Source organism: Heptranchias perlo, chromosome 3 (assembly GCF_035084215.1).
Source record: "Heptranchias perlo isolate sHepPer1 chromosome 3, sHepPer1.hap1, whole genome shotgun sequence".
In the NCBI taxonomy this organism is placed as follows: Eukaryota; Metazoa; Chordata; class Chondrichthyes; order Hexanchiformes; family Hexanchidae; genus Heptranchias; species Heptranchias perlo.
In genome coordinates this window covers 137707093-137720832 of record NC_090327.1, presented here as the reverse complement: position 1 = coordinate 137720832, position 13740 = coordinate 137707093, and the positions used below count along the sequence as shown (strand labels likewise).

General features: G+C 42.0%; 1 protein-coding gene across 2 annotated transcripts in view; it reads left to right on the top strand.

Annotated features, from left to right (window-relative positions):
• The first annotated feature begins 30 nt into the window (after positions 1-30).
• The window catches only part of polr2k (RNA polymerase II, I and III subunit K), a 39333-nt gene continuing 25623 nt past the window's right edge, over positions 31-13740 (top strand). The window contains exons 1-4 of one of the 2 annotated variants that reach the window (XM_067982051.1): positions 31-162; positions 2110-2169; positions 7631-7714; positions 9784-9876. In XM_067982051.1, the coding sequence (XP_067838152.1) occupies positions 7654-7714; positions 9784-9876 (154 nt within the window). In that variant the 5' untranslated portion in view covers positions 31-162; positions 2110-2169; positions 7631-7653. The remainder of the gene's footprint in view (positions 163-2109; positions 2170-7630; positions 7715-9783; positions 9877-13740) is intronic. The other variant, XM_067982050.1, reaches the window with a different exon arrangement.

Below are 13740 nucleotides of genomic sequence, written 5' to 3'. Positions count from 1 at the left end.
CCCTTATTTGTCAGTCGCGGCAGCCAATCAGCGGCCGCCTTGCTGCCCCGCCTCCCAGCGATTGCTGCGTTGCCAGGTGAGGCCTGCGGGTGGATGCGGTCGATCGGCAGCGGGGAACGGGCGGACTGGGACTGGGACTGGGACCGAAGCAACCATTAGCGGGTAAGCAGACTCGGCTCACGGCGTGGGCCCACGGTGGAAGGGTCCGGTCGTGGTTCGGCCGCGTCGTGTGTGTTTGTATTTCGGTCGCACGCCGAGGTGAGGCCCCGGGACTAAAGTCTCCTTCAGCCGGGCTGGGGCGGAGTGCGTGGATTGAGAAGCTTCGTCACCTGCAGTGAAGTGAATTTGGTTTTTTTTGAAATGCGGCGGTTGTATAACAAGGGGCAGGTTCATCAACGGGGAGCCGAGTCTGCTTTGAGCCTCTCCTTCCCCGGTGATGGATGTGAACCCGGTGCCGTCACACTGTTCCCACTCAGTGAGCCGAATTCAATACTAAGAGTAGTGACACAGAATTCGAGTGTAATCCTTTTCCGAATGTATTTTATAATTTGAGTGAATTAGTTTGTTTTTAAATTTTGGATTTCGACCACGAGCGGGGGAGTTTGTCCCAACGCCGAAAACACCACCTGCTCACTTATTTCATCGCGGTTTTCGGGAGCTTGTGTGCAAATCGGCTGTCAACGTTTCCTACATTACAACCGTGACTACACTTCAAAAGTACTTTGTCGACTGGGACGTGAAAGGCGCTTACATAAATATAAGTTCATTCTTTTATGTCAGCTTCTTGACAGGTGACCCAAAAATCGTTCAAAATGGCTTTTAAATTGGGAAGATGTACTTTTTGGTGGTTTGGAATTGGTATTGTTTTCATTTAGAAATTTTGAACCAGCACATGGAAAATTCTTAGTAGCAGTGCCTCATTTAAAATCTCATTAGACACTCAATCGTTTAAAGCATAGGACACAGTCAAGTGTAAAGATTTTTTATGATTGCTTATAACAGATTAGATGCCCTGTAAGTTGAGGTTCCCCAAAATACTGCTTTATTATTGTTGTTTTTCTAACGCACTGACCTTAACTGGGTTCTTGACTAAGTTGCTGTGAGAGGAGTCCTGGAGCTATTATTTATATGCAGTGACACTTTTAAAGAAAGAAACTGATGCAGCTGGGTAATACAGTCTGGGACCTGACTGACAGTGTCAAAATCCTTATCTGAAAATTTTGGAGCACAGATAGAAAGGCATTAAATGCATGAGACATCTCTAACCTTCTGATGTCGTTAGGCACGGGGTCAGCTTGTGAAGAAACCCAGTTTTATCTCTCTCCCTCCTTCATTAATCCTAAGTTTCTTGTTATACTATTCCACTATCTATGTATGGTTAAAATCTGGACAACCTGAAATTTCCTCTGGCATTGTCAAATCTGAAGCCATTCTCTTCAGCTACCACCAGCACTTGTGTGCCTCTGGCATTGATTCCATTAATTTTTATGACTGTTGTTACAGGCAATGTCTGGAGGTGTGGAACCTAGATAGGCTGTTTAAAGCTTCCTTCCCCATATATGCTCTCTTATATGAACACTTTCTTCTATCTTCGTGGCGTTGCCTGTTCCACTCCTGTTTCCTCCCCTATTAATGCTCTATCCACACCTTTATCACCTCAAAGCTCGATGTCTTTAATACTTCTCTAGTTGGTTTTCCTGTCTTCACTTTCAACAAATTATAACTCATTCAGAATAGGGTGGCCCATATGCTTACCCACAGAAAATCCCACTCTCCCCTCATCCCTGTCAGTGCCAAGTCCACTGGTTTCATGAGCCACAGGACTTTCAGATCCTCAACCTCGCTTTTACGTTCCTGCCATGGCCTTGGCCCAGGTTACCTCAGGTTACTCCAGCCATGCATCCCTGCAGGCCACCCTCCCACTCCTTCTCCACTGCAGCAACTCTGTCATCACTGGCTGTCTTTTAACCAGTACACTCCTGCCCACTTGAGCTCCCACCCAAATCCCTCCATCTACCTGTCATTCTCTCTGCTAGCAGAGACCTCTGATAAACCTTTTTCTTTCACTGAGTTTTTTAAAATCTGTTTTCCATTTTTCCTCCTGCTCAGCATCTACTATTTTTCAAAATTCCAAGAGGGCTTTCTGTGTGTGAGGACTGCTATAGAAATGTAAGTTGTCAGATAAACATTACAAACTATTGAAGTTAATGAAATTACTATCTAACTGGCATAACCGTAAGAACACTGTAATCATCTATTGTTAATCCTACAAGAAACAACGTTGTACCTCACAAATTAATGGAAATCAGTGCTTCTCTTGAAAAGTAGTCTGTGCCTGCACACTGAATCTTTCATACCATACTTGATTTGAAATTGGGCAGCTCTTATCAGCTCCAAAAAGTACCCATTTATTGCAACAAATGAAAGTACATCTTGCCATAGTGAAATTGAATTTTCAGCTGGTGGCAGCAGTAAGACCTGGTTATTGAGAGATGATTTTGGTTTTATCATTGTAATTATTTTTCCTTTCTATCTGGTATCAAGAAAGCTGCAGATAGGTCTAAAATACACAAATTGTTCATACTGCTGATCTGCCACCCAGATATTTCCAGATTACTGTTATTGTGGTGGTCATATTTCCACTAAAGTACATTATCTGCACATATTGCATGCCTTTCAACTGTTACACAACAACGTAGTGCAGCCATCAGCAGAATATGAACCTGTGTGGTACAGCACAGAAGGAGGCCATTTGGCCCAGCGTGCCTGTGCCGGCTCTTTGAAAGAGCTATGCAATTAGTCCCACTCCTCTGCTCTTTCCCCATAGCCCTGTAATTTTTTTCCCTCCAAGTATTTATCTAATTCCTTTTTGAAAGTTACTATTGAATCTGTTTCCACCACCCTTTCAGGCAGCGCATTCCAGATCATTACAACTCGCTGAATAACATAGGAACAGGAGTAGGCCATTTAGCCCCTTGATCCTCTTCCGCCATTCAATGAAATCATGGTTGATCTGTGACGTAAACTCCATATACCTGCCATAGCCCCATATCCCTTGATACCTTTGGCTAACAAAAATCTTTCAATCTCAGATTTAAAATTAACAATTGAGCTAACATCAACTGCTGTTTGCGGAAGGGGGTTCCAAACTTCTACCACCCTTTGCATGTAGAAGTGTTTCCTAACTTCTGAAAGTCCTGGCTGTAATTTTTAGGCTATGTCCCCTAGTCCTAGACTCCCCAACCAGCAGAAATAGTTTCTCTCTATCTACCCTATCATTTCCCTTTAATATCTTAAAAACGTCTAAATTCCAGGGAATACAACCATAGTTGTGTAATCACTCCTCGTAATTTAACCCTTAGAGTCCAGGTATTCTAGTAAATCTACGCTGCACTCCCTCCAAGGCCAATTTATCCTTCCTAAGGTGCGGTGCCCAGAACTGAACACAGTACTCCAGGTGTGGTCTAACCAGGGCTTTGTATAGCTGTAGCATAACTTCTACCCCCTTGTATTCTAGTCCTCTAGATATAAAGGCCAGCAATCCATTAGCCTTTTTGATTTTCTGTACCTGTCCTTGATATCTTAATCTGTGTACATGGACCCCTAAGTCTCTTTGGACCTCCACTGTTTTGAGCATTTCACCATTTAGAAAGTACTCTGATCTATCCTTTTTAGGTCCAAAGTGGATGACCTCACACTTTGAAATCCATTTGCCACAGTTTTGCCCATTCTCTTAATCTATTAATATCTCTCTGTAATTTTATACTTCCATCTACACTGCTTACAATGCTGCCTATCTTTGTGGCATTGACAAACTTGGATATGTGGCTCTCTACCCTGTCATCTAAGTCATTAATAAATACAATGAATAATTAAGGCCCCAACACTGATCCTTGTGGGACACCACTAGTCACATCCTGCCAATTTGAGTACCTGCCCATTACTCCTCATCCTTACTCTCTGTCTCCTGCCACTCAGCCAATTTCCTAACCAGGTCAATAATTTGCCCTCAATTCCATGAGCTTCAACTTTAGCTGACAGTCTCTTATGAGGGACTTTATCGAATGCCTTCTGGAAGTCCATATAAACAACATCCATAGACATTCCTCTCTCCACCACTTTAGTCACCTCTTCAAAAAATTCAATCAGGTTCGTCAGGCATGACTTACCCTTTACAAATTCATGCTGGCTCTTTCTGATCAGCTGAAAGTTTTCAAGGTGTTCTGTCACTCTATCCTTAATTATAGACTCTAGTAATTTCCCGACAATAGATGTTAGGCTAAATGGTCTATAATTCCCTGGTTTTCCTCTCACCTTTCTTAAAAAGCGGAGTGATGTATAATTTTCCAATCTAAAGGAACGGTTCCTGAATTGAGAGAACTTTGGAAGATTATAGTTAGGGTTTCTGCAATGTTCTCACCTACTTCCTTTAAAACCCTGGGATGGAAACCATCTGGTCCTGGGGATTTGTCACTCTTTAGTGCCATTATTTTCTTCATTACTGTTAATTTGCTTATGTTAATTATGGGGAGTCCCTGTCCCTGATTCAAAATTAGTTTCCTTGGGCTGTCCGGCATGCTGTCCTCTTCCTCTACTGTAAATACTGACGCAAAGTCATTATTTAACATGTCTGCCATTTCCTTATTTTCATTTACAATCAGTTTTTAAGGGGCCCACATTGCTCTTGACCTCTTTTTCCTAATATAATTGTACAATTTTTTTTGTGTTGATTTTGATATTCTTCGCATGTTTCTTTTCATACTCACTTTTTTTGTAGCTTTTACTATCTGTTGTCACCCTTTGTTGTTCTTTGTATCTCTCTCAGTCACCAGGATCTGTTCTATTTTTTACATTTTTGTATGCTTTTTCTTTTAGTTTTATGTTGTCCCTTATCTCTTGTAAATGTAAAACATGGCTTTTTTTTTGCAAGTAGAGCTCTTGCCGCTTAGGGGTATAAACCGGTTCTGTATCACGTAAAATTCTTTTTTGAACACCTCCCACTGATCCTGTTGTTTTACCCGTTAACAGATTTGCCCAGTTTACTGTGGACAGTCTCTGTCTCATCCTGTTGAAGTCGGCCTTACCTAAATTTAGAATCTCAGTAGCTGATACAAGTTTCTCCCTTTCAAACACAACATTGAACTCAATCATATTATGATCGCTATTAGATAAATGTTCACGCACAGTGAGGCTGTTAACAAAATCTGGCTCATTACTTATTATTAAATCTAATATGGCCTGCCCCCTTGTTGGTTCTAGGACATATTGCAGAAAGCTGACCTGAACACACAAGAAATTCGCTACCTTTCTGACATGAGCTCTTCTGCTTATCCCAATCTATATGAAAGTTAAAATCCCCCATTAAAACCACTCTGCCTTTGCTACATGCTTATTTAATCTCTGCATTTATACATTCTGCCACTTCACAGCTGCTGCCAGGAGGTCTATACACAACTCCCACTACAGTCTTAAATCCTTTTCTATTTCTTAATTCTACCCATAAAGTCTCCACAGCCTGCTTACCTCTCGTTATATCCTTTCATCACGGAAGTAATTTCATCCTTAAGCACTAAGCTCCCTCCCCCTCTACCAGTTTCCCTATGCTTCCTATAACTTGTTCTATTCAGTTTCCAGTCCTGTCCATCTTGCAGCCAGTAATGGCTGCCATGGCGTACCCTCTTAAGTTGAATTTGCGCCTGCAATTCATTCAATTTGTTTCTTATACTCTGTGCGTTTGTATAAAGAACGCTTATTTGGGCCACACACCCTAACCTGTCCTTCTGTTCTAATGTTGTTTTTCTCACACATTTCTTATTTCTCTCTCCTGATTTAATTACTTTACATCTTTTAGTTTTCCCTTTATCTGTAGTGCCTAAAGTGTAACTTCTGACTATTACTTGACTCTGTTCCTTTTTGTTTGTTTTAGAATTATTATTTATGCGACCTTTTTCACCTGAGGCCCCCCTCCCCCATTTAGTAGTTTAAAGTTCTTGTGACTGCTCTATTTATCCTTTTCGTTAGGAGCCTGTCCCAGTACTGGTGCCAGTGTCCCATGAAATGGAACACCCTCTTTCCCACACTTAGTCCTTCTAGCCACCTGTTCATCTCCTTATCCTGCTTATCCCCATGCCAGTTTGCACATCGCTCGGGTAATAATCCAGCGATTATAACCCTTGAGGTCCTGTTTATTAATCTAGCTCCGAGTTCCTTGCTCCAGGTACTCTGTAAACAGGACCTCTTGCTTACTCTCTCTTGTGGTCCATGTTGGGAACATCAACATAACGACTGGATCTTCCCCCTCCCTGTCCAATATCCTTTCAAGCTGGTTTGAGATGACAATCATCCTGGCAACAGGTAAGCAACATACCATGTTAGATTCTCGATCCTGCTTACAAAGGATGCTGTCTGTCCCCCTAATTATTGAATCCCCTATAACCACCATATCACACTTCTCCTCCTCCGTTTGGATAGCCTCCTGCTCCAAGATGCCATGGTCAGCATTCTGGCTATCCTTCCGACAGTCTTTATCCTTATCCTCACAGGTATAAAAAAATGTTTCCTCATGTCGCCTCTGGTTCTTTTGCCAACCACCTTAAATCTGTGTCTTCTGGATACCAACCCTTCTGCCACTGGAAACAGAGTAAATAAGGAAAAACTATCAAAAACCATTCATGATTTTGAACACCTCTATCAAATCTCCCCTTAACCTTCTCTGTTCTAAGGAGAACAGCTCCAGCTTCTCCAGTCTCTCCACATAACTGAAGTCTCTCATTCCTGGTACTATTCTAGTAAATCTCTTCTGCACCCTCTCTAAGGCCTTGACATCCTTCCTAAAATGTGATGCCCAGAATTGAACACAATACTCCAGCTGAGGCCTAACTTGCTAGTGCATGCTACCTGCATACGCACATGAACTCCGAACTCATCTTACACTGCCTTGCATTTGTCTGATCCCTCCTATTTCTGAACTATTCTTTACTCTAGTGCTATTTACCTCTGTGCACCTTGTTTCTCCTTTCTAACATTTCATTCTGGTACCAATTCCCCTGCCAAATTAGTTTAGACCCTCCCCCCACAGCACTAGTTAACCTCCCTGCGAGGATATTGGTCCCAGCTCTGTGGATGTCCAACCCGTCTATCTTGAACAGATCCCTCCTGCCCCAGAACTGGCCCTAATGCCCCAAGAATCTGAAGCCCTCCCTTCTGCACCATTTCTCCAGCCACAAATTAACCTATTTTATCCTACCATTTCTATACTCACCAGCATGTGGCATTGGGAGTAATCCAAATGTTTTCTTTTTAAATAAGTTCACTCATGTCTTGGATATCTGCTGACATCTGTAGTTGTCAATGGCTAGCTAAAAGCAGTTGTAATATCAAAGTTTGCTTCTAGATAGTAATACATTTTAAACTCGTGTCACTGTGATTGGAAATATAATTGGATGTTAGGTTTACCAACCATAGTTTGTGTTTTTGTATTTAATGGGTTAGCTGATAAACTTCAAATTTGACATTTTTACTATTAGCTATACCTGGATATTTAGAAAACCGATGGGGAAACTCCCTTAAACTAACTTGGTATAAACTTCAATGCATGGTGATTATTTACATTTGGTTCGTTGTCTTTCAGTTTAAACCGAACATCGGATAGAAATGGATAGCCAGAAGGACTTGCAGCCTCCTAAACAACAACCCATGGTCTATATTTGTGGAGGTAATAATTGCAGCAGTCTGCACCACAATTGATGTTTTTAATTTTGAACAACAAAAATACATTATTTTGTTACTTTTTAGAACTTTAGTCAATTTTATGGTTTGATGAAGCTCGAGTTTTGTTCATTTACCTTATTCACCACTAGAGCTCTTACAAGATCTAGAAGCTTTCAGTGGTTTAAGGTTGAAGTAAAGACTCGCCATATATATCATATGAAATGCTCCATCGTCAAAATCATTTCTATTTGATATATGGCGTTTAACTCCTAGCACTGACTCAGCTCTTTGTACTAAAGTATTCAGCACCACTGTTGAGACTCCACTCAAGGATACATCTCATCCTACACCAGCATCCTTGTGCTGGCAAATTGATTTGTTTGAGTCTATTTTGATCCAGTTGCAAGTTTGTGTTCTTGCCTACTAGTTTTCCCCTCACCTAACACAGCTGTCCTCTTTGATTCTACAATGTTAAGATAAAAATAAAGAGGGCACTACTCTGGAGTGGCAGGACACAGGCTTAAATTGCCAATCTTATCTAACAACTGTGGGCAGATGCTGAGCAGAGAATGTTTCACTTTTGGAAGGGGTTTATTGGGGGGAAGAGAGTTGTTGTCAGGTTGGTTTTATGCACTTTTTAGTGACGGGTTTAAGAACAGCATAAGCAGTAACTGGGGAACAGGTTATTATAGTTGATGTGCCTGCTGTAAAGGTAGTAACAGATAACCCTCACCAAAGTTTGCACGTGTCATGTACGGCTATTTCATTTTATCATGGTTCCACAGAGATTAGTAACATTGGGTGGAGAGGAAAACATCTGTTGTTTCAGTGGAAATACCCTGCAGTATAAATTGATGTTGCATTTGCTTTATAGCATTGTTGTTGATGGCGGCCCTGATTTTAGTGACAGAGCTGTAAAGTAATTGCAGTGGTACTGCTGCAATTGGAAGCACTCAGACCCACCTAAATAGCATAACTATTTTCTGATCACTGGCCTGCACAGACCTTCCCCATCGGTCAGGGAAGGTCTGGTGGTAGGAACTGGAATGTTTCCACTGCTGTGGAATTCATCCTGCAATAATAAGCACTGGGTGCCTAGGATATTAAGAATTACTTCTAGAACATAGAACTTCTTCAGTGTACCATTGGATAGCTAACACACTGAATACTTGTTTCCCAAACCTTTTGATTTTAAGTCTGTATCAGGAAAACAGCCTCCTACATTAGAAATGGTTAGAAGATTTTGTAGAATTTTTTTTTGATATTTTGTCAGAGGAAATTTATTGAAATCTGAGGCATCGATTCCAGCCATAACACCCATAATGTATCCAATTATGGAAACCTGAAGCTCATTATCCTGCACACAAGTGCATTGCCTGTAGTAAAACTTGTGTAATAGGATCAATTCCTGCATGCAACATCTATCACTGAAATAACTCAAAGCTGTATGTAATGTGTCAGTGTTTCATTAGTTCAGATAGTCGTGAATGAACTTTTATGAATTATAACAGACATTTTTGTACAGTATGTTGATGTCGATGCCGCACAGGATGATCTAAATTACTAACGCTCACTTTGAATGTGACTCCTTTAATAGTAGTGTCCATTTTGTAAGGTCAGTAAGTTATGTTACATTCCCACTGGTTTAGTAATGGTGGCCAGCTTGCTGCTTTGTTTGATGAGTTGTTTACAACAGAACTTTTCCATTTTTGAGAAGCTACATTTGCTACATGATCCTGGTGTCACTGTCTAATGGAGCTTCATTATTGAGCTTTATTCTTGTTGTGTCAAGTCGTTGCTTAATACCTGAGTTCTGACTGGGCACTAATACCAGTGAGTAGATTTGCTAATACAAACTGGCAACTGGTCTCATTGCCCAAATGTTTAACCAATTCTTCCAGCTGGCATAATAACTTTTTTTTTCAAAAAGTCAATCTTTCTGTGCATGCACACAGGTAAGTACTTGAGCAACATTTTATAGATGCACATTTTTTCTTAAATAAAATGAATCTGGAACCAATATAATTGTGTGTAGATTTAAATACTGAGTCAACTTTTATTTATTTATTCCAGAATGTCATACTGAAAATGAAATTAAAGCCAGAGATCCTATCCGATGCCGAGAATGTGGTTACAGAATAATGTACAAGAAGAGAACAAAGAGATGTATCCTTAAGCAACATGGCATACAATTATTTAATGGTGCCTTAATTTTCTGCTTATTTTGCAAACTATAGGGAGTTTCAGGAGGAGAGAGAATGGGTGACCACCAGGCAGGCAGTGCAGGAATCCCCTGGGAGTGTGGCACTCACATTCATTGTTAAATACCAGTATGACTGATGACACATCGGGGGAGTGCAGTCAGAAGCAAATCCACGGTACTGTGGGAGACTCTCTGCACGGTGGAGGGGTGGGCACAAGAAAGCACTGAAATGCAGTTCTTAAAGGGGATTCGATAGTCAGGAGGATAGATGTGTTTCTGCAACCGCAGACATGAGTCTTGAGTGGTGTGTTACCTCCCTGGTGCTAGGGTGGAGGATGTCACTGAACGGGTGCACGACATTCTGCAAAGGGAGGGGGAACAGCCAGAAGTTATGGTCCATGTTGGAACCAATGTCATAGGTAGGAAAAGGGTTGAGATCCTACAGGCAGAGTTTCAGGAGCTGAGAAAAAGATTAAAGAACAGGATCTAAAGGTGGTAATCTCTGGATTATTCCCAGTGCCATGTGCTCTTGAGTACAGAAACAGGAATATAGTGCTGCCTGGCTGGAGAAATGGGGCAGGAGGGGGATCTATACAAGCCGGACGGGTTACACCTGAACAGGACTGGGACCAATGTCCTCGCGCGGTGGTTAACTCGTGCTGCGGGGGATGGTTTAAACTAATTTGGCTGGGGAGGGGCACCAGGAGATAGCAGCAGAGAGGAGAGACAAGGTGCATAGAAAACTAGGAAGAACAAACAGCAACAGGTGTAGGGTACCTCTACCCCTCTTGCCAATGATCGGTGTGATTCCAATATGGTACAATGGTGTTATATTAAGCTTTCCACACGGGTCAGCACCTATAGGTGCCTAAGCAATAGTTTACAGTACAGAACGAGAACTCTATCACACATCCCGTGCTGGGTAGAGTTTGCGTCCACTTTGTAGGAGTCTTGAAGGAAGCTTCCACCCTACCTGGGGTCTCTTCTGTCCATTGGCCTTACCCTGCCTGGGGATTCCTCTGTTCGTAGGCCCCTGGCCTTACCCTGCCTGGGGTTTCCTCTGTTCGTAGGCCCCTGGCCTTACCCTGCCTGGGGTTTCCTCTGTTCGTAGGCCCCTGGCCTTACCCTGCCTGGGGTTTCCTCTGTTCGTAGGCCCCTGGCCTTACCCTGCCTGGGGTTTCCTCTGTTCGTAGGCCCCTGGCCTTACCCTGCCTGGGGTTTCCTCTGTTCGTAGGCCCCTGGCCTTACCCTGCCTGGGGTTTCCTCTGTTCGGATCTGGATCCTTTCCACGTAGGGTCGTTGTTGCCTGGTTCCTTTCCAAGGTCAGCTCTTGCTCCTGTCCTGGTCTCCTGCAAGGGGTCTCTCTTTTATGCCACTTTTGAGGGCGGACTCCGGGTATTGATACAGGGGGTTTACCCTATTGAGGTCTCTCAAAAGGGCGAGGTGGCCAATAGGGCATCGAGTATCCTTTCAGACACAGGAAGAAGAGTCAGCCCATTCCTTATCTCCACCTTCCGCAGGCAAGGGGTGATTGAGTGGCCTCAAAATGTCATACCTTCTGCTTGACCAATCATTGGCTTCCAACACTAGGGGGGGCCTGCCCCTCCAACTTATCTTGTTCTAACTTCTCTTCAAGACCGAAGCCGGCGATTTGGACCTGTTATCTTTTCACTCCCTGTCTTGTCCCAGGCTGTTAGCTCTTAGACTTCATTGTCTCATATGGACAGCTAGCTCCTTATTTCATGGACATGACTGAGTGACTTGTTAATGTAGTTATGGTTACTGCTTGTGTGCTGTGCTAACAGTTTCATATTCTATCTAATTACGGGATTTTAAGGGTTTTTGTAAAGCTTGACAGATTCTAGGTTATATGGTTAATTACTATATACTTGCTTGATTAGTACAGAAGGGTAAAAGGTGCTCATATAAGGATAGCAAAAGTTACATATCAGAAATACATGTGGTACAATGAGTCAAGTTACATGTGTGGAATATGGTTGCCTACCGACATAAAGGCCCATCCTTTATTTGCCTCAGATAGCCTGGTTGTGTGTTTTTAACCACTATTACTGAATTTGTGTGGAAACTATATTTCCTTACACAGAACAAAGAATAGTGTAGAAAGAGCAGGAATTAGATGAAGGAATAAAGCAAAACCGACCAGCATGGTGTTGGAATGCACGTGTGTTAATGCAAGGAGTGTTACAAATAAGGTTGACGAGCTACAGGCAAAAGTTGCCACATGGGGTTATGATATAGTGGCTATAACGGAGACCCGGCTTAAACATGGGCAGAAATGTGAACTAAACATTCCTGGCTACAATTTATTCAAGAGGGATAGGGAAGGAAAAAAAAGGGGGCTGGCAGTATTGATCAAGGATAATATCACAGTTCTTCAGAGGGACGATATGCTAGAGGGTTCAAAGACAAATCTATTTGGTTAGAGTTACAGAACAGAAAAGGAGCTGTTACATTGCTGAGTGTTTACTACAGACCCCCAAATAGTGAGAAGGAGATGGAGGAGCAAATCTGTAGGCAAATTTCAGAGAAATATAATAATAAAGCAGTAATAATAGGGGACTTCAATTACCCTAAAATAGACAGGGAAAAAAACAGAGTAAAGGGCAAGGAGGGTGAAGAATTCTTTAAAAATTTGTACAGGAAAACTTTCTTAATCAGTATGTTTCTAGCCCAACAGTGAAGGAAGCAGTGCTGGATCTAGTTCTGGGGAATGAAGTAGGGGAGTCTATTTCAGTGGGAGAACATCTAGGTAATAGTGATCACAATATAATTAGGATTAAAGTAGTTATGGAAAGAGACAAAGGAAAATCATCAAAGATAATACCCAACTGGAAGAGAGCCAATTTCAGTGATTTGAGAAGGGATCGAGCACAGGTGGACTGGAAACAAAGACGAGCCAAGAAAACAGTAAATGAGAAATGGCAGACCTTCAAGGCAAACTAAGCATATTCCCATAAGAAGGAAAGATGGGGCATCCAAAGCTAGAGCTCCCTGGATGACAAAGGAAATAGAGGTTAACATAAAACAGAGAAAGGAGGTTTATGACAAATGTCAGGTACAGAACACAGTTGAAAACCAGGCAGAATACAGAGAGTGCAGGGGGAAATTGAAGAAGGATATAAGGACAAAGTGTGAGCAGGTAATATAAAAGGGAACCCAAAAATCTTTTATAAAAATATAAAAAGTAAAAGCATAGTTAAAGGAATCCTAGGGTTCTAAATGAGGTGGCGGCAGAGATAGTGGATGCATTGGTTTTGATCTTCCAGAATTCCCTAGATTCTAGATCAGTACCTGTGGATTGGAAGGTAGCAAATGTAATCCTGCTATTCAAGAAAGGAGGGAGAGAGAAAACAGGGAACTATAGGCCAGTTAGCTTGATATTCGTAGTAGGGAAAATGCTAGAATCTATTATGAAGGACTAGTAACAGGAAACTTAGAAAATCATAATATGATTAGGCAGAGTCAACACGAAAGGGAAATCGTGTTTGACAATTCTATTCGTTTCTTGAGTGTGTAACTAGCAGGGTAGATAAAGGGGACCAGTGGATGTAGTATATTTTGGATTTTCAAAGGGCATTCGATAAGGTGCCAGACAAAAGATTGTTACACAAGAGTAGGGTTCATGGGGTTGGGGGTAATATATTGGATAAAGGATTGGTTAAAGGATAGAAAACAGAGAGTAGGAATAAATGGATCATTTTCAGGTTGGCAGGTTGTAACTAGTGGGGTGCTGCAAGGATCAGTGCTTGGGCCTCAGGTATTTACAATCTATGTTAGTGACTTAGATTAGGGGACCGAGTGTAGTG